General features: G+C 40.2%; 2 protein-coding genes across 2 annotated transcripts; one reads left to right on the plus strand and one right to left on the minus strand.

Moving 5' to 3' along the window:
- Nucleotides 1-2,274: 2,274 nt before the first annotated feature.
- serinc2l (serine incorporator 2, like) lies at nt 2,275-10,180 on the minus strand. The gene is made up of 10 exons (XM_070966595.1): nt 10,056-10,180; nt 8,999-9,160; nt 8,344-8,531; nt 8,146-8,225; nt 7,835-7,972; nt 7,476-7,645; nt 6,656-6,746; nt 5,325-5,475; nt 5,016-5,225; nt 2,275-4,545 (listed from the first exon to the last, which is right to left on the minus strand). The coding sequence occupies exons 1-10, from the start codon at nt 10,092-10,094 to the stop codon at nt 4,407-4,409; spliced, it is 1,368 nt and encodes a 455-aa protein (XP_070822696.1). The 5' UTR covers nt 10,095-10,180; the 3' UTR covers nt 2,275-4,406.
- Nucleotides 10,181-16,004: 5,824 nt separating this feature from the next.
- Nucleotides 16,005-17,719, plus strand: stmn1b (stathmin 1b). Its single transcript, XM_070966563.1, has 4 exons — nt 16,005-16,054; nt 16,768-16,937; nt 17,067-17,258; nt 17,355-17,719. The coding sequence occupies exons 1-4, from the start codon at nt 16,027-16,029 to the stop codon at nt 17,412-17,414; spliced, it is 450 nt and encodes a 149-aa protein (XP_070822664.1). The 5' UTR covers nt 16,005-16,026; the 3' UTR covers nt 17,415-17,719.
- The last annotated feature ends 2,274 nt before the right edge of the window (nt 17,720-19,993 follow it).

Genomic DNA, 19,993 nt, shown 5'->3' on the forward strand with positions numbered 1-19,993 from the left:
GGTCAAGGATATCACTACAAGTGACAACCACTGTTTCATTCAATCTGCAATTAAAAATCCCAGGATGTCTAACCAAGCATGGCTGCAGAGCTGCACTAAGTGGTTCATAATCAGCACATTACAGCCTCTGATCTCTTATTACAGCGACAAATTGCATCTGATGATAACAGAGGAAATGAAGGTGGGATTTATGACAGTGGAGCCAATGGCCAGAGGCGGAGAGCGTCTCACATCTATCCTCGGAGAAAATCTGACTTCACATTTATACACCTGATGATAACAGGGGAAATAAAAGCGCGATTTATGACGCTTAGCTAATTTGTTCTCACATGCAGTTGGCTGTCCTCAGAGGCTGTTAAATTTCAGACGGGGCTAATGGGCGAGGGTAGTGCAAAGAGTTCTTTAGTCTGATTAAAACCAGTCTGGTGCCTTCATAGCGTTCAGCCTATGCTTCAGTTGCTGAAAGGGAAATAGAAGAAATAAGAGGTAAGTTTGAAAGCGCGAGGGCGGATCTTTAAAGAGTGAGGAGTGCGAGTGTGTTCAAACTTGACAAGAGCAATTAAAAAAGAAACCACTGAGATCAAAACGCCAGAGAGGTTGGAGGAGATGCTACATGGCTGCTCCATCACTGGAATCGCTGTGGTAGAGGCCTGACCCATGAAGCGAAGCCATGCGTCAGGCCCAGTGCGCAGGGCACCGCTGCGCACAGAGACGGCACTGCGCTTCCACGCTGCCAAACATTCACGCAATGTGCAGAGTTCCAGCTTCAGGTCAGCGCAGGGACACTCTATAGAAATTTGACAAGGCTTCCAACTTTGTTTGTAAATGCACAACACACCCTTTCATTATGTTTTTTGCTGTAGTTTGTGTACATTCTGCATCAGTGCATTTTTCCAGTGGCAACCTATCACGTACTAATTATATCATTATCATTTCCTGCAGGCCTGTAACCTCATGCTGGATCTGCTGCCATGGCTGTAGCATTGAGGACTGACGGCGCTGGTGTGTTTCATTCTTTTGAGTCATATTCTGAATTTGTTGTGAGGTCCTTTAAACATCTTATATTTATGCCCGCTGTTATGCTCACTATGAAATTGCATTCACACACTTTCCATTTGTACATGAATATGTATTTGCACTTTATATTCACCTATGATGCAATCTGAGTTTCTGCCTGTGCAAACTGCATTTTTAACTGTGCATTATCAAAGTACTTTTGCCATTTTATCCTCACTGTGTTGTTTTTTAATGTTTACTGTTGTGCAGGCTACTGTCTTTGTTTCCTCTAATGTATGTAAATGGGAATTCATTCTCTCAACTGTGACACCATCCACTCAGGATTGTTGTGGATAGGCTGAGAGAGGGGTGGTGTTGTGGGAGGGTGGAAGTCGACAGGAGGTAGTGTGTCCTGAACAGTTCCAGACAGAGCCAACTGGATTGAGTGACTGTAGCAGCCAAAACCAACAGGCCCTGTCTGCCAGCCAGGCGAGAAGGAAATAACACAGCAGAGGCTGCGAGCACTGGCACACACTGCTGTCTCTGGACCAGCACAGGGGACGGGTCACATTTACTGTCGACTTACAGTTAGGCAAAAGTGGAATCTGTTATTTGAGTTCTAATTAGTATTTACTGTATACAAAGTGCTTTCAATTTAGTGGGTGTCTGTCACAGCAAGCTGGCAAACACTCAACAAAGGTTAAAGGCAACAGTGGCTGATGTAAACGTGTCCCCAGTCACAGTGCTGCTGAGAAACAGTGTCAGAGTTGAAGCAGCAAACAGGGGAAACACTGCAGGGGACATGGGGGAGTATCACATATAAAGAGCTTGAACTGATGCAATGCATATGGTTGCCGTATTTGAAGTGTTATCTATAGATGATGGCATACCCAGAGTACAGAACATGCTGTGATGTGTCTATTAGCCCCTCCTTCATCCCCAACTGTGGTACCTTGTGACCTCAGTCTATGGGGTGATGTACAAAACCAAGTGCTATCAGACTACCTGCACCTTGTAGAGATAAAGCGGTCTTATGCACAATCAATTAACCGCAGAGCACCTAAATCACCCTAATAGTTAAACAAATCAATTACCTTACCATTAATTACTGTATTTCAGTAAAATCAAAGGTAAAATATAATCAAATGTAACCAATAGCTGTCACACTTTCATCAGACACTTTATGGTTTTTACACTCCATCTACTGATGAGGATTATATCAGTCAATGTATGTTCATGGGACACAGCTGTAGAACTTCTGTTGAGGCTTCATCAACACAGAGTTAACGTGAGACTCTTGTCTTTATTAAAAAGTGTTTATACATGAAATACAATGTTAATTCCTGTCAGAGGCCGATGCCTTATGACATGCAGTGAGCACAATGTAAGGCAAGGCATAAAAGCGCACGTCGGCAAAACGCAGGGCTACAAAAAGGCACTTAATCGTGTTTTGAAATAATATGTTAACAATGGCAATTCTGTAAAACAATCTCCTTAGAAGGGTGGTAATGGTACCTTGTACAACTCACTTGACGTGTTTGATAAAGTTAATATAAAAGAAAGTTCCCATTTATCACAACACTTTGAAAAACTTCATTCACTATACTCACGTGTTTCTCCAGAGAAAGAACAAATGTGATTCATACGTGTGGGCAGTGAAATGATTGAAAATAACAAAACAAAACATTTACGGGGTTGTTCCAAAAACAATTATTCACAGGTACAAAATATTCTGGTCTTACTGTAACTCATGGCATTTATATTGAAATTGAGGTAAATACTATATAATGCATAAAATTACTGTACCACCATTACAACCATCAACATACTATGAAAGTCAAGACCATTTAACAGCAATTAATCAGTACTGACATGCTTCATTATTGTTTTTTACACTGTGACAATTAAAAATCCCTTTCTTCTTGACTCATTAATGCACTCGGAAACATTCTGGAAATAACTTCATTTGTGAAAGTACAGGTGGCGTGGAGTTCACAGCTTTCACCTCCTGAAGCTTACTGCTGCACATCGCGTGATGCTGCTATGGATCAATACATGTCTCCCTTCTGCAAACAGACTGCTATACAGGTACAGATTGTTGCCCGTGGCTGTACGGGGCCAAACACAGTCAGACATGGAGAGGCATAGCACCAGAGATAAACTACCATAGGTTGGAATAGACGAGGAAGAGCTGAGATTAGACTGGTGGTCTATTAGGACTCTCTGGCTCAAGGTGTAATGATGTGGATTTGCATACAGCCTAGCAGCAAAAGGGAAGCCCTGTAAGGATCTGTCGGGTGTGTCATATTAGTCTTATCTAACTCTCACACTCAACTCACTCTGGGGCTCCTGAGGAGGGATCTCCTCGTTGCCCCCTGTACCAAAACAGTCCAGCTAATCAGGGGGATTCCAGACCTGGCCAATCAGAGAAGTCTGACATTACAGGCCTTTAAAGGGGAATCTGTAACTGAAATGTCTGAGGTATTGAGAAAGTGCCTTGTTGCTTTGTGATAGTCCAGTTACTAAAACTCAGCAGAAAGATCGTGGAGCTTATACAGTCATATTACAGCCACATTAGGGAGTTGCCTTTTAAGATGATTCATTGGCAAAGAACTTCTTGTAGCCAAAACCATCATCAATCAGGCTAACAAAAAAATCCACTTACTCTGAAATATCTGTAGTTATTATCACAATAAATAGTCATACCTAGAGGAGAAAAACAACAGAAACACAATAAGAGCAGAAGTAATTAATTAAAAAAAGGAATAAAAAGAAATGAAATGCATTTCCTTCATAATACCCTTTCTATTTCCTTTATAGCATCCTTCATACTGCCTAACAGCTTGATCTCACTGGGCATGACTGGGTCACATTCCGGCTGCGAGCAGTTTTGTCCATCCTCTGCACGGCTTCATACCCCACTGGCAGCGTTTCAGAGGAGTGTTTTGCCTGCTGATTTTGTTGACTTGCTCAGATTTTGATGATCTGGTATTTTTTCCTTGATGTTTGTGCTTCTACGACGTGTAACTGGGCCATATAGTGTAATGGTTTCTTTTTTCGTCTTTCGTAATTGTGTTTATTGTTGATATACAATCAGTAGTCTGCATAGGGTGTTTTATTTTGAAAACTTACTTCTCTATGCTGTTCAGGTGTCTGACTTCCTGTGCAGTTTGATGCACCTTCCGTCAAAAATAGACGAGGGGTGCATTTTCAGCAGAGCACAGCAGAGCAGAGCGGAGAGCAGCTTCTCGGACGAGTCTGGTGGAATCAGATGCATTGCCTAGAATGGCCATGATCAGCTCTGGCAGTTGCATCGCAGCCAGAAGGTGACACAGCTGTGCCTGGTGGAATCAAGCTGTAATACACTAGAGGCAAGAAAACAAAACCAGCAGCTAAAGGACAGGGTGTGCTCAGTTGAAATCCCTGTCAGGGAAGATGAGAGGGGCGATGAGGGTCCAGAGGTAGAGCCCGAGGCCCAGCCAGCTGGAGCTCATCTTCACCCACACGGCTGGCATAGTGCTCTGCATGGCCTGGGAGGTGGTGTCTGGTCTGAGAGAGGACACAGACGGAAAGGTGTAATTTAGTAAAATCAACTCAACATAACTCATGTACTACGTATTTACACACAGATACAATTTCATATAGGGCACATGAATGATTAGAAAAAGCACTTTGGTGGATTGAGCTGATTTTAGAAAATGTCATTCAAGGTGTTAATCAAAGAATGGATAACTTGCAGGTGAAGTAATGCGCCATCTGGTGGCCATACTGGAGACATACAATACCTGTGCAAAACTACTGAAAGCTACTGATATCAAAACATATGACCACCTCAGAGGCATCACACACATGGATATGTTTGTCTATTTTTCACAGACATATCTGAAAAACTGCGTGTTTAAATGCTGTCAGTTTGGGTGATAAAATTGCTTATTTGTAGCCGTCTCTGATACTATCTGTCTGTCCATATGTTTATTCAATATTTTTAGTGGAAAAATTCCTTGATCGTGTCGACTTACTGGTACCAGTTGGTGAGAGTCATCATGATGTACAGAGAGGCCAGACAGAGGTGGAAATGGAAAAAGGAGTAGTTGTACGAGACTGCCTCCTCCTCATCGTCCACAGCTCTGCGAATGCCATCCTCTCCCACCACACCCTCTCCAGCTGACCCTCTGCCCTCCTCTGTCTGCATCAGCTTGTTTACCTGGGTGTTAGTAGACGAGCGAATGCTAGACAGGGGGACAGAGAGAACCAGTGTTGCAGAAATACAAGCAAGACAAAACAGGACAAAATATCATATGTGATGATTTTGGTACGGCTAAACCTACCTGGCATACAGAGTGCAGAAGAGGAAGATGATCAAACCCACAATGCCCTGAGCATCCCACCACTGCACCACTCCTGGGGTGCTGTCACCAGGTGACTGAGTAGTGCTGACGTTTGCCACCAGACTCAGCAGGCTGGGGTTACACTTGCGATCTAAGACAACAGAGCACACACATATAGGCGCACGCACGCACACATGCATTCATGTGATTAGATACTCAATTACACTGTAATAGCTGATGGTGATTGGTTGTAGCCCAAATGGCAAAACATTCTTTATTCTTGTGCACATTAAGTCAAATTTTTGGCACTGATGATGGTAAGAGATGCATTTGGCAATATATGCACATCAGTAACACCATGTTTTCCAGTTCCTTAACATCACTCTTGTGTGGAAATGAATCTCTGCATGCGCATACATAAAACTAACCCTACAGTCACAACAAGCTTGCCCATTGCCGCCATTCACTTGGAAAGGGCAGATCGACAACAAGGAAGGTATGCCAACTACAGTATTAGCAGAAAGCTCCTTGCATGGAGTCAGATCAGTCTCACTATAAATGCAGACAGAAGGGCTCACAGATGTATTTGTGACACACACACAAACATTTTGTATTTAAGATAAATGTGGTAGAAATCTACAAATGTATTTAAAAGTCTGAATGTTAATATTTCTGTACAGACTGTAGAACCTATATTTGGTACAAACTGGTACATCTCATCTCAGCTGCCTGGTGTCTGGTAGCTGCTCTCCAGGTAAGTGATAACTCTCCTGTCAAGCATGCTTCACCACGTTTGAGTTATGAATGCATGCTAAGTTAGTGATGTAGCATTTGATACTATCGTTAGCCAACATGTTAGCCATATAATGCTGAAAGACAACCAAGGATCATCCATTAGCTAACTAATGCTAATGAGGGAAATGCCCAAACTAAACAACTGTATTATACAACGTGGATGTACATTTCATAGTTGAGAAGTTGTTTTATATTGTTGTGTACTGTGCATGGATGTAACTGTACCATAGATGCGAATTTGTTATATATACAATGATACATATTTCTGTACACATTGAAAAATATCTATGCTATATATATGCAAATCCTGAAATACATTTGTGAATCCTTCTGTGTGCACTCATTAATACTGAGATTGACCTGACCATATTATTGGTCCAATAGCATGTCGTGGAAAACTCACCAGCGTGATCAAAATGCTGCAGCAGATAATCAGAAAGTACATATTTTGAGAGAAAACAGTGAGTATAATCACAACTAAGCATGCAACCAAAAGCTACAGTGGAGAGCTGCAATTGTGGACTAAGACAACTTACTTGGATTGTTAGTCATTGCAGACCAAGTGACATACATGGTGTAGAGGGAGATGAGGGAAGCCTGGAGCAAACCAGAGTGTGGCTGGGCTTCCTGTAACAAACAGGACAAACATGCACTAAATCAATCTGCCAAAATGTAAAAACCACAAAATGGAAGTGTCAAGCTGCCTTGAAACAAGGGTTAAATAACTGTATTTGGATGTACTATGTATTCCAGTCAAAAACTCAACTGAGAGTGGAAAAATGAATCATTTCATCCATAAGGCAGGGGAGGAATAGATTTCTACAGATTACATTTTACTTATTGGAAATAGCAGCTCCTGTTGTGAAAGCACTAAATCGTTTTCTCAAAAGACAGAAATAAAGGCATGTCGACAGATAAACAGACGACAGATAAATGTGAAACTGCTTTTCACACTAGTGTTTTCGGTTTCTATTATTCTGAATTCTGTGTTTTACCATTTAAGAACATTTTGTCATTTTGTCTGACAGAATATCTGACTAGCCGTGACGTCTTCAACAAACTCATGTCTTGCATCTGCTAATGTGGTTGCACTTCAGAGAGTTTGCTGAAGCAATGAGGTCTTGCTAGCGTGCTGCCTCTCTTTCACTCAGAAGGCCTCTTTAACACAACTCTGTGAGTGTGCAAGAGAGAGAGACACTAACACATAGCAGCACAGGTAATGTGTGTGTCTTTGCCTCTTATCATCTCCGCTATATAGTACCCACCATCTAGGAGTACCTCTGCTTTACTTGTCCACACCACAAAACAATTGTCTGCATTAGTTGGGACATGGCCTTGGACTGGTCCACACTGTACCTGTATCTTAGGTAAGATGGAGACAATGGAGATGATGACGCAGAAGATAAGGTTGAGGCTGATGAAGACCTTGTGCTCTGTGCAGTCGTCAGGTTGTGTGTAGTAAACGTAGAAAAGCACCACAGCAGTGATAGCCAGTGAATAGTAGAGGACGGTGAAAGACAGCAGACCTGGCAATTGCACAAAGATACATTAACATAAATGTCTTTAAACTACAGGTCTAATAATGTTCTACTAATCTGGCCAGCAGAGCAGATCATCTAATCTATTCTAATAATATGTCAAGTGTATAACTAATTCTTTAGCAAATATGTAGTTCAACATGGTGAGAAAGGCCTCTTTTCATGTGAATGCTGTACCTGCAAACCAGCATTTGTTGTTACTATTTTCAGCATTTTCTACCCACACCTTGTTCCAGGAGTGGGCAAAGTCGATGAGAAGAATAAGCTGGATTAGAATGAAGATGAAAGATCCCACGACTCCAAAGTAAAACCACACTGTAAAGTGGAGAGAAAACAGAAACAGTTGAAACAGTTTCCAAAAAGTGTTGATCAGGGATGGATTCCTATTACATTGCCCAAATAACTGACAAAACACAAAGTCAGTGTCCGCTCAACAAAAGGATGCAGTGTATTACTTTCAGTTGTAATTCAACAGAGATTGTTAATACCAGTGTGAAATGTTCCATCAGGGATGAAAAAAGCTCCCACTGTAATTCCAATCAGGATCAGAAACTTAAAGAACCAGAACCTGAAAAATAAACAGTTACAACCCACCATCAGTACAGCAGGCAGAGGCAAGTAAGGGAAGGAAAACTGCCTCCATCCCTGAACACACGTGTTCCACATAAGCCCAATAAAGCACTCACCCATTCTGAATAGCTGCACGTGGGTCTTTGCTGCTACGGACACCAATCATGATGGCGAAGAACAGAAAGAAGAAGCAAGTCATGGCGAAGCACATACGGTACACAGACTTGTAGCCCACAATGACATCACAGTTAACCTGGTTTTCGAGAACAGGTATAGCAGCTCCTCCCTGGCAAAATCCTGGGATCTGCAAAGCAGCAGAGGGTCGAGAAAACAGAACTGTAATCTATAAAGTATTTACTGGAGAGAATATGTCAATGACCAAGGACTTTCTCTGCAAAACTTAATTTGTTGTAATCTAAATAAAATGTGACAAAATGTGCTAATCATTCTATCAAAATTTGATATCATTTTATCAGAATGTGATAATCATAATCATTTGGCTTCTGTGTAGCCTTTAACTATGCAAATAAGTAAGTGTAACTATCCTATCTCAGCAAATTTCACATGGAACCAGAGACCTAGGTTTTTTTTTTCAAGTTAGTTAAGGTAGGTCATCACAGCTGCTTCCAATATGGAAATACCGTATAGAAAGCACATGAAAGATGCACAGAAAACACATACAGTAGTTCAGGAGATCTAAATAAAGGTTCAAAAGGCAATACAACCCTCAACAATGTAATGTAACAGCATTGAGAGGAACAGCCCTCTTACTTTACGGAGCTGTGCCTCCATTCCTGGAAGGATCATGATGACAGACACCATTGTCCCCAGCAGCAAAAAGAAGGAGAAAACCAGCCGTGTAACGGTGGAGTTATTGGAGGAGGGACAGCAGCCACACAGAAGGCATGGTGCTGAGCCACACAGACAGGAGGCCTGTGTGTGATGAGAGAGGAGTGAGAGGGGGAAAAAAGAGTTAAAGCTTTGGGCAGGACAGGCCTCTACAAATCAGATAAATGTCAAATGAATGCAGGCATTTGCTTTGGCACAATGCGAATCACAAATAGGCTTTGACTGATTAGAAATACTGGACTGGTAAATTATTTATCATGACAGTGCAGTTCCTATACTGGATCCAAGTGGATAAGCACCACCCACATATCTGACTCATTTGTTAGCTAAATTTAAATAAATAACTACACAACACGAGCCTTACCGTGCTTATCCTGGTTTGTCATGTAAACTAGGACACAGATCTCCCCCGGCTTTTAAGATGTGTTGACAGTTAGTCCACACAGAAAAAGGCAGTCTACAGTTTATTCAATCGAAAGCTGACTTGGCTAACGTAGACGTTAAACTGTGCAAGCTAACGTTGCTGCTGTGTTGGCCGGACCAGGAACTGCTGTCCAATATAACCAGCCATGGCATAAAGCACAAAGTCAGGTGTGTCAATAACACGCTACCATTTACTTAACCTAACTTAACCTAGCTTGGCCTGTTATGACACTTTCTCAAATATTACAGTTACTTCCCTTGCTAATTCACTAGCTTACTAAGCTAACTTCCTTGAAATGTCTATTGTTAGCCGTATGTCCAGTGCAGCTAGCTACCCAGCGTTAGTATTGGACGTTAAGTCAATAACTAACGGTAGTCATAGTAAGAGCATTTTAGGTTGACTGTCACGTAGCGCTTGACCTAACGTTAATTCTCTAGCTAACCTTCAACTCAACTTAGTTTAGCTCATCTAACGTTAACGTTAGGACGAAGCGATTGAACCAAAGCCTTCTGTTTGTATCGTATCGTATCGTATCGTATTGTATTGTATACTTACACAGCTGGCTAACGAGCACAAGGCCAGACAAGCCCCCATGTTGACATTAAAATTCTGAAATTACTGTTTGAGTACGGTGGCCTCTCGCTTTCCTGCACAACACTACTGGAAAACACAAAACAGTCGGAAGTGGCTTTGCTAATTTTCAAAATAAAAGCCTTTACAAGTAGCTCAAATGACAAGCTTTCAACATAAAACACCGATTATGTAATAAAATGCAAGCACCAAGACATGTTAGTGTGGGACGAATATAAAAGGAATCTGTTTTAACCAAAACAATCACTGCATATACAATTATGCTGCATTTTTAGGACAATACATCTTTGCGTGGTTGAGGGCTTAAATGTTGTTGTATGTGTTGTGGTCCTGTTCATTTCACTCTTCCAAAAGAGTGTAGTTGTATATGCAAAGCACATTGGATAACAAGACAGTAGATGCAGGGACTTTGAAACCTACCATCTGTTCTCTCACTCAACATCCCAGGAGCTGAATGTCTGTTGTTTAAAACTACATGGACAGCAGGAGAGAGGCTGTCAGGTGCAGACAGGAGCTTCTTCAAAAGCCCCTGCTGTTGGTAGAGCACCTGCACAGCAGGGAGCCAACAGAGATTAGGTTATTAATAGCACTATTAATATCTAACCTGGAACAAAGCATATTTCAGTGCCAAATACTCAATTAATTCTCTGGCAAGCAGGAGTTTTTAGAACTAGTGGCGTAAGTAAAAAGAATCAGCTTGGACATTTCTCAATTAACAGAACACTAAAAGGAAAATAATGCTTACATTTTATTGAGTTTATAGCTAAAAAATAAACCCACAAGGCATATAGCCATAAATCCATTGCAACATAAGTGGATTTTGCTGTTAATTCCTAATATATGCAATGCACAATGTAGGCTACAAAGGCATCATATTGCCTTGCATGGATCCAGTCTCTTGCAATGAGGATAACTATACCATGATATTTGTCCAGGGAAACCACACTACCACAGCTGAACAGTTCTTGAAAGGAAAAGTATACAAAATATTAATAATAATAAGAAGAATTTTTCATCTTCTCACTGCACCCACAGTCCAACTTCCAAGTCAGTGGTTAGGCGGAAACTTGTGTTTCATAATACCATGTCATGTGAGCAACCTAAAGGCTTTCTTGATTTGATGATTCTGCTACATGTGCATTTTAAATATTTGTCAGGTTGATTCCTCTATCCAACACTAGGTAGCAGCATTTAACCACAATTTACATTACTGCCACTGAATTTAATGGGCGCCTATAACCTATATTTCATATTTCAACAGCTTACCAGACAATAGTAATTCTACAGTGAAAGACAGACCTTGGGGTGATTTCGAGCAAAGTTTAGAGCATTTACCCCTATTACCTATTCACTACATGTTCCTGTATAGGAGAATGATGGGTATCCAACGAGCAATATCAAAAATCCTGAGATGGAGAGAATGTAGTTACAGGCAACATTTTGGAACACAGTTTGATTCAATATGTCCTGTCCCCAACATGCCATCTTGTACCACACCAGCAGCATCAGTCAAATATACTCTGTCAGAACATCAATGAAATTAGTTTATGGCTTATTCTCACTAGAGGTTACATTGATTTGACTGAAGCATCTGGTAGCTGAATATAAGGCAATTAAACTAAACTCTTTTACAGAGTCAATTCATCTGCACCATTCTTAACTATTTGTTTAGGGTGAATGACAGCAGGTGGGCTGTTTGCAGGGCTGATATTAATATACGAAGAATGTCAGTGAATGCATCCATTGCTTTTTTTCCGAAATCTACACTAAGATCTATGCGTGTACTGGGGAGGTGTGTGCACTCAGCTTCTTCCAAGCTGCTGACATGATATCTGCACCAGGGCCAGAGATAGCCAATAAACCATAACAGGAAAGAATCTAAATGTCTAATCCACATCCTGCATGTAATATCCTAAAGTTATATGAAAATGTAAAAAAAAAAAAAAGTTTTATGTAACACTTCTGTACAACACATGCATCCAAATATTCTCTTTATACTGATCTAAAAGACAGAGATAGGTTACATGTTTGGAGGCTCAGGGTGGCATTACAAATATTGAACTTTAATTCAAACTCCATACTATATTTTATTACCGTATTTCATTTCAAATAACAGTAGGGACCCTCTGGTAGTAAGGAAAGACCATGCACCATATTTAGCCTGATATTGGGCAGAACTCCAGGATATGAGTTTTAATATTAAGATGGTGTATATCTGATTACAGTTACAGGAAAAAATGCTTTTCAGCTGACTCCAATAAAAGCCTTCCTGATTTGGGATCAGGTATGGGAAATACCCAAAATGCAATTTATTGTATGATCTGGTAATGCAGTCCCAAGTAGCAAGAAGAAAATGGACATATTTGCAACCAATTCGTCATGCTACTTATGTATATCAGCCCATTACACCAAGTCTGCAAATGCTTGGGCAAAATGAAAACTTAATATGTAAGATTACTATAGGACAAGTAATATGATGCTGAACCTGCAGGGCTGCACTGTCTCAGAAAATACTCCTTACCAGCACTTTTTAATTCTGTAATAATGTAAATGAATTTAAATACTCTATGGACAGTAGTATCATGAAAAAAACTCATAAGCATCATTTTATTGCATATCCACTGATAAAGACTACAGAAACCTCAGTTTCACTGTTTAAGGGAAGCTTACAAATATACCGCTCTTTATACATCTCGTCTGTTGTTTTTTGTTTAAAAGATACTCCTGATTAAAAGTAACTGCAATATGCTGAATAAAGAATATTTTGTACATCGATGTTGAGATGAATCAACCTTTATGCAAATTCTTTCTCCTATTTAACATATTAGCTGCCTCTGGGAACCTACTTTCAGCTCAGGAATCATTTTCTTCTCAGTTTCTTTTGTATGTAAATGTATATGGTAGAGTACTTTTTAAACTAAAAGTAAGAGCCAGTGGGTTTTTAGCCACTCACCCCTGTGAGTCTCCTGCAATCACCTCTTCCCTCTGGCTTTGACGGGCTCACTTGGCTGGCAGCTGATGTTTGTTTCTTTGTTTTATTGTTCATGTGGATGCAGTGGCCAGGATTACAACCTCACTCTCCAACCATCACTACTCTTTCATCACTCATTCCAATGACATTCTTGTAGTTTTCCCTTTAAGAAGGAGTTGCAAAGAAAAAACATTTTACAAGAGAGAAATATTGTTCTTTAGCTTTTTGAGGTCATTTCTGTTGGGTAGTGGAAAATTGAAATGCAAATACATGCAACAGTAAATCTAGAGAACGCTATACATGTAGCCTGGAATAAGTGATTTAAATCAAGTGATTAATCTACTGTAGTCTATCTTAAATTCACCTCATATAGGGCACAACACGAAGGACACAAAGGGAGATAATAGTTTGTTGGCAGGCTCAGAGGGTGTCTGAGAAGCTGGATGCAGATAGGTATTTTTCATAAATGATTCCATCGCCAGTTTAATGACTCGTGAACTTTAATATACTTTTGGGCAGTGATGAAATTCTTCATTTGTTTTCAGCTACCAATTGCAGGTACCAAAAAAATAGGTGTCAGTGTTGGGGTAAACATTCAAATGGACCGCAACCTGTTATTCCATTATGAACTACAACATTTGATTTCACGGTGTTGCATCCCTGAGATAGAGAAAGTGACCAGGTTTTGGTTTTGTGAGTAATGAGAGCAATAAGGAAGGATACACAGTGATGCAGAATGCTTTACAGAAACTCTATACATCATCTGGCCTTCTTTAACAGCTCAGAAAATATAATTAATATTGGTTTATCACCTTGGTATTTCATGACTATAAGGGATATAGATCTCTGCAGTGTACTGACCCAAACATAAGTAAAGTCACTGTAAAATATGTATAATAGTGTGCATTCTTTGTCTGTGAATGACTCACACACTTACACTTTGAATGGTTGTGCACATGTACAATAATGTGCCTTGTTTGACTTACTCTATTATTTGCTTAAGTATCATATCTTGCATCTTCTCCTTTTAAACTGATGCTTCTTAATATTGCATTATCCCCTTTGCTGCTGTAACACTGCAAATTCTACTGCTGTGGGATTAATGAAGCATTATCTTATATCTTATGTATAGGATAAATAAAGTGTGCTAGTCCACACTGTCTTCTGCATTTGGCCACAAATTTTCATCCTTATGTCCTCTTTACATCGGAAAAAGAATGTTTTCCCTTGTCTGACCCATCCCTGGTAATCTTCTGCAAAAATGTAGACAACCATACACTGTGTTCAAGAGGGCATCAGATCATTTGGCTGGTGGTCATAAACTTGTGTTAAACACTGAGTGTTGACAACGAAAAAAGAAAAGAAAACTGCAGTCACGTACTGATGTAGTTCTGTTAATACACCCAGGTATACAGTGAAGAAAAAAAACAAGCCCACTTTGCTGTACCACTTAAACTAATACTTACAAGCAACTGCAGGGTCCTCTAAACGCAACACTTAACTGAGCACGTGTCATAAACACATATGTGGATGATTTAATTGACAGTTACACAACGTTACGTAAAAGCAGCCAGACTTGTTTCGCTCCACGTCCCTGTGGAAGTGCGACTGCCAGCGTTCTCTTTGTTATTGAGCCTGCTGGCGCTTATACTTTCGATACTGTCTGTGATTGGCGGGTTTGGACCAATGAATGCAAACAACTCTGGTGACGTTCTCCATCGGTAGCTGATGGCGCGAAGGTGCAGATGTTGGCGGCCTGAGAGAAGAAGAAGAAGAAGAAGAAGAAGAAGAGGTCTGTAGTTCAAACAGAAGCGCTTGACGGTGAGAACAATGGGTTTATGCTAATGTTTAACCAGGCTTTCAGGTCGTTCAAAACTACTGCTAATAGAGTTCAAGGTCGATTGGGGCATTTATTTATTTATTTTTTTTTGCAGGTTTAAGAAGTCTGTTCAACATCACTGGAGTCAAGTGTAGTTAGTAGTTAACGGACTTTACTGTTACGTAATGGCCGATGTTCAGTAAACGTTACTTACAATAATGTTACGTCAAAAATCAAAAAAACTTTTAAAAATCCATTATCATAGGAGCAACTCATAATAACATCTTACCATGTACTACAAGTCGACGAATTGCGTTCATTTACATGAAATTTAGCAGACTATGTTTTATTGCAGTCGATATCAAAGAACTTAATCATGAGCATGAAAAGGCACCATAGGAAGTTAAGCTTGCCAACTCTAACGTCGAGGCGAGAGCTTCATTGTTCTTGCTCTTGCTTTTAGTGACTTCTTCACAATGACCTGTTCGTTTGTTCATTCTTTTCGTTCGTTAGTATTTCAAGTGTATGTTGGAGCAATTTACCGTTATGTGGACAGTGGGCACTTCACGTGTTAGCACTGAAATTAAGTCATTTTACACACCCCTCCACTGTGTGGCTGTTATTGATGTTGAACTTGTAACTGAGGTGGAGAGCCTGCCTGACATGTAGTGACATGTTGCAGCTGGTAACAGATTATGTAATTTATAACAGCACAATATGAAGCTGTACAGCACCCACTGTTGTTATTCATGTTGAGAAGATGAATTATTGCATCCACGTGTGTCCAGTTTTGACGTTAAACAACATAAGTGTACATATTTAGTCAGTGAAGGAATGAGGTTTTCAACTGGTCTTAATGTGCCCTAAACAGTGTGTGTTTTAAATCTACAAGTCAAAACAGGAGGGAAAATTAGAAATCTGTTTTTGAAAAGGCATGCTCGCATGCTTGAGCAATGATCTATCAAAACATGAGCTGTCACTGTCGAACAGGACGGAGGACATGCTGCAAAAACAGCTCTGTGTTTGTTCATATGTGGACAGTTCACCAAAGTGAAGTTAAGGCTTATCCACTCTGTACAATTAGACACTTATTGCCTGATTACAATCTGTTTTTTCAGGTTTTCTTCTCGTGTCAGAAAGGCAACATGTCTGCTGAAATGGCAAGCTGTGAAGGTAGGTGGAAACGATGCAAATAGCAGTGTGGATGAGTAGTCTTGGTATGCAATAGTTCATTTAAGAAAAAATTAAAAGAAAATCTGCCAGAGATCTTAAATGCATTTGAAATTCAAGGCTGCAGAATGAAACGCGCAAAGAAATGGCCATATATAACTGCTAAGCCAGGAATACCTTTCCCTAAGTAGTGCAAAGCAAACCCCCGAAGACCTCTAAAACAGTATGACTCAAACATGTTATTTAATGCTACACAAGTAACTAGAGTCCTTTGATGTGGTTGGTATAGCAAGTTGCAAAAGTGATGTGTAAGGCAGCAGTCCTACCTAAAGCAGTCTTTATTTGTCACGTCTTTATTTTCCATTTCCTGTTCATTGCTTCAGTCAAATGCTGCCACACAGCAGGGATTATTGTTCTCTTGTGACCTCTCTGACAAAGCAGTGACCCCTAAAGGTTGGCAGGAGGCCAGCTCAACCCCCTTTAATTATCCTCAGTCAGGCAATGAGTCTCAATGGAAGGATATTAACAGTTTTGATAATCAGTTCATTGTTTGTCATTTATCAAGTAAAACTGGCTGATATTAGTATTGAGTGAAAGTATTGAGTGAAAGTATTGTAGCGTTGTGATCTTTACCTCTGATCTCACACCATCACACATCTGCCACAACTTGGCCATGTTGTGTACCAGCCAGCACTAAAAAATGCCGTGTTTTACAGACATCCAGGTGAGGGAGCTGAACAGACGTGCCTCAGGTCAATCATTTGAGCTCATCCTGAGCCCCTCAAAATCAAACTCCAAGGGCAACTTGCTGTTGTCCCCTCTGAAAAAGGAAATATCACAGGATGAGTTTCAGAAGAAAATGGAAGCTGCAGAAGAGAGACGCAAGGTATTGTTAGAAATAACAAAATTGCCAACAGAAATTATCTTTTTTTTTTTGCTTCAGTTAGCCTAGCACATGGGTTTAGGATTCAGATCCTGTTAACTTACTGCAAAAGTTCTCTCGACATTTTGCCAGAGCCAGGGGGCTGAAGTGCTGAAACGCTTTGCTGAGAGACGGGAGCATGAGAAGGAGGTCATTCAGAGGGCCGTAGAGGGGAACTGCAACTTTATGAAGATGACACAAGAGAAATTTAACCAGAAGATGGAGGTGAACAAAGAGAACCGCACTGCAATGATGGCAGCTCTCATTGAGAAACAGAGGGAGAAGGTAAGCTCCTAATGACATGTCAGCCCATCTTCATGTTTAATGATGACATAATGAAAACTACACTTTTGTGATTCTTCTGTTTTTTAACTCTTCCAGGACAAGAAGATCGAAAAAGTGAGGAAGAACAAGGAGGCAAAGAAAGAAAAGGAGATTTAATTTGTTTATGGTCTGGAAACAGTCTTCACAACTCCAAAGATAAGCTGTACTTTTTTAGCTGACGCTTTCATGATATTGTTTGTTGTGTTAGTTCTTATGCTGTTGAATAAAAGGGGATTATGCTTTGTTACGTTGGGTGTGGATGTAGTCTGATTAAGTCTTATGCTGGCAGCTGATTACATTGTAGTTTTTGTAGTGAGAGCTATATTTTTCCATTAAGAGGTATTCCGTTGTAATGAATTGGTGTTTAGACTTCATACTGTTGATCTGTTCATCATATAATAGTGTGTGATGCTGTTGTAAGATGGAATATACTGTACAATATCAACCATTAAAGTCTGTATTCACAATTTAGTCTTTGTATAGAATGAATTTGTGCCTCATTAATGTTGAAGATGAAATGATTGTAGTTCTGCGCCATATGATGAAGATTGCCATAACAAACTGAAGACGGAAAACAGCAGTTCTGGATTCTATTACCATATACTAATACTTTGACACTGCTGACACCTAGTGGCAGTTAGGTCATCTTAGTGATAGTTTTATAATTGTTAAATGTAACAGCTCCCAAGGGGGCCTAAGATAGATCTCAGGGGTCACCATATCAAGGAGAGAGGAAAAAAAATCTGTTCCAGAAAATGTTTATTTCTAATGTTTTTTCTTGTGAAAAGATGTATATTTGTACCTCTTCAGGCCTATAAAAATCCTTCAAATCTGCCACACACATACCAAACCAATGATGATGGTCACAAGTTGCTGCAATCCCACAAAGGACGGGAACCACTATCATATGTCATAATAATGATAAGAATAAGACATCTTTCATGGGTTAGTATCTTTCCTCAGTGTGTATCCATCAATTCATTGTTTATACCTGCTTATTCCCCTCAAGGTCTTGCTGTGCCCAGTATTTTCTGAACAAGGACTGGTTGAAAGGCGAGGAAATGCTATGCTATCGCTGTGGTAACACAAACATATTCCCACATTTACACCTAAGGTCCAAATTACAGCATCAGATTTATCTGACCGCCATGTCTTTGGACTGCAGGGACATAAAAAAAATGCTCTAATGAGCACAAGACAGTGTTAGTGGACACGGCTGACTTGTAAGCAGCGGTATCATCATGCAGAAGAAGCTAAATGGGCCGAGCACTGACTGTTACAAGCTGTCAGAATAATGACCTTGTCACATATTCTTGTGGTTCGGAGAGTGAAATGCTCAGACTACTTTGTGGCACAAACTCAACAGTTCTCTTACAGCTAGCTACACTCTTGCATGTGCTGAAGATATAAAATTATTTGAGTTGAGGTTAGTTTCATTCCACTACTGTCTTTCAGACAGACATGAGACAACACCTGCTTGCCGCACGATCTGCAAAGTTTTGTGTAAGTAGTGAGAAACCTTGTCAGCGTTTTTGGGTTTGTTTAGGTTTGCTCAGATCCTGCAGAGGCTTGCAGGCAGCGTCAGGTGTCAGCCATACTGGAAATGTCACTCAGTGCCAAGTGTCACCTGTTCAGTGTGGAGTTCAGAGCAGTTGTGTGCGTGTACTCAACCTGAGAGCATGCAGATGTGGGACTGTGGGATAACCCTTATTTGTATGTTGTTCTGTGTATTTGCATTGTCCATTTTTAAAACTCGTCTTAAAACACATTTTTATTCCTTGGCTTTTGACCAACCTGAGTTGAGTTGAGTTGTGTATTTATTTTTTCTTTAAAATTTGTGTGTTAATTTCCACCTTTTTGTGCCTGAGGAAAATAAGATGGAACATCTCAAGGTTTTCTTTTTTTCAAATTAAAAATTTAAATAAGTATATGCACAAATTGGATATCAGTATTTGTGTTTTTTTTTTTTTTTAAGTTTGCTATTAGATTTGAATAGGCACTGTCTGTTTATGTAACAGAAAATTGCATTTTGTTTGGTAATATCATCAAGGTCTCAATTAATTTGATGATTTGGGGTGGTTTTACTCCACACATATTGGCATTTTATGCTGCATTTATACTGATAATTGAAGTAAGGCTCATGAAGTGCGATGTAAAATGCTAGAGAATACACATGGTTTTAAGCCACACAGCTGCCTTCATGGACCACCCGTTTTCCTCAGCTTCAACAAAAGTTTTTGCTTAAATCCAACAAACCACAGCAACAGATATGCAGCTTTTTTGAGACACTGCACCTGAAACATCCCATGCTGCATGTCATAATCCCTCTCACTCATGTTTAGATTGTTTCTTGGTGATTTTCATACTTTGTGTTCGCAGAAACAGTCAAGCGTAACTTATAGAAATGTACACATGGTTGTGCTTGGGGTGAATCTGTATTGCTATGCACAAACACATACACAGACACACCGTGCTGCACAATCCCATCTTTGTCATGTGCTGGGAGGAAAATGCTGGATTCATCAGCCCAGAAAGCTGCTTGTCCCACAGTGCTGTGTTGCTCAACTGACAACACAGGGCACAAAGGCTGGTTTGACTCCACTACCCCTTTCTTAGCCTGTTCTGGATTTTTGCAGCCTTGCTCATGATCATGACTTTTCCTGGCTTAACCAGGTATTATCATCATCAGTTTTACC

This window comes from Chaetodon trifascialis, chromosome 7, assembly GCF_039877785.1.
Source record: "Chaetodon trifascialis isolate fChaTrf1 chromosome 7, fChaTrf1.hap1, whole genome shotgun sequence".
Lineage (NCBI taxonomy): Eukaryota > Metazoa > Chordata > Actinopteri > Chaetodontiformes > Chaetodontidae > Chaetodon > Chaetodon trifascialis.

Excerpts from the sequence above, each read along its gene's own strand:
- serinc2l (XM_070966595.1), bottom strand. The coding sequence starts at position 10,094 with ATGGGGGCTTGTCTGGCCTTGTGCTCGTTAGCCAGCTGT. Across the intron at positions 8,226-8,343 it reads CGTGCAGCTATTCAGAATGG|GTTCTGGTTCTTTAAGTTTC; the intron begins GTGAGTGCTTTA and ends TTTATTTTTCAG. Across the intron at positions 5,476-6,655 it reads TGCAATGACTAACAATCCAA|ATCGCAAGTGTAACCCCAGC; the intron begins GTAAGTTGTCTT and ends CTGTTGTCTTAG.
- stmn1b (XM_070966563.1), top strand. The coding sequence starts at position 16,027 with ATGTCTGCTGAAATGGCAAGCTGTGAAG. Across the intron at positions 16,055-16,767 it reads TGAAATGGCAAGCTGTGAAG|ACATCCAGGTGAGGGAGCTG; the intron begins GTAGGTGGAAAC and ends CGTGTTTTACAG. Across the intron at positions 17,259-17,354 it reads TTGAGAAACAGAGGGAGAAG|GACAAGAAGATCGAAAAAGT; the intron begins GTAAGCTCCTAA and ends TAACTCTTCCAG.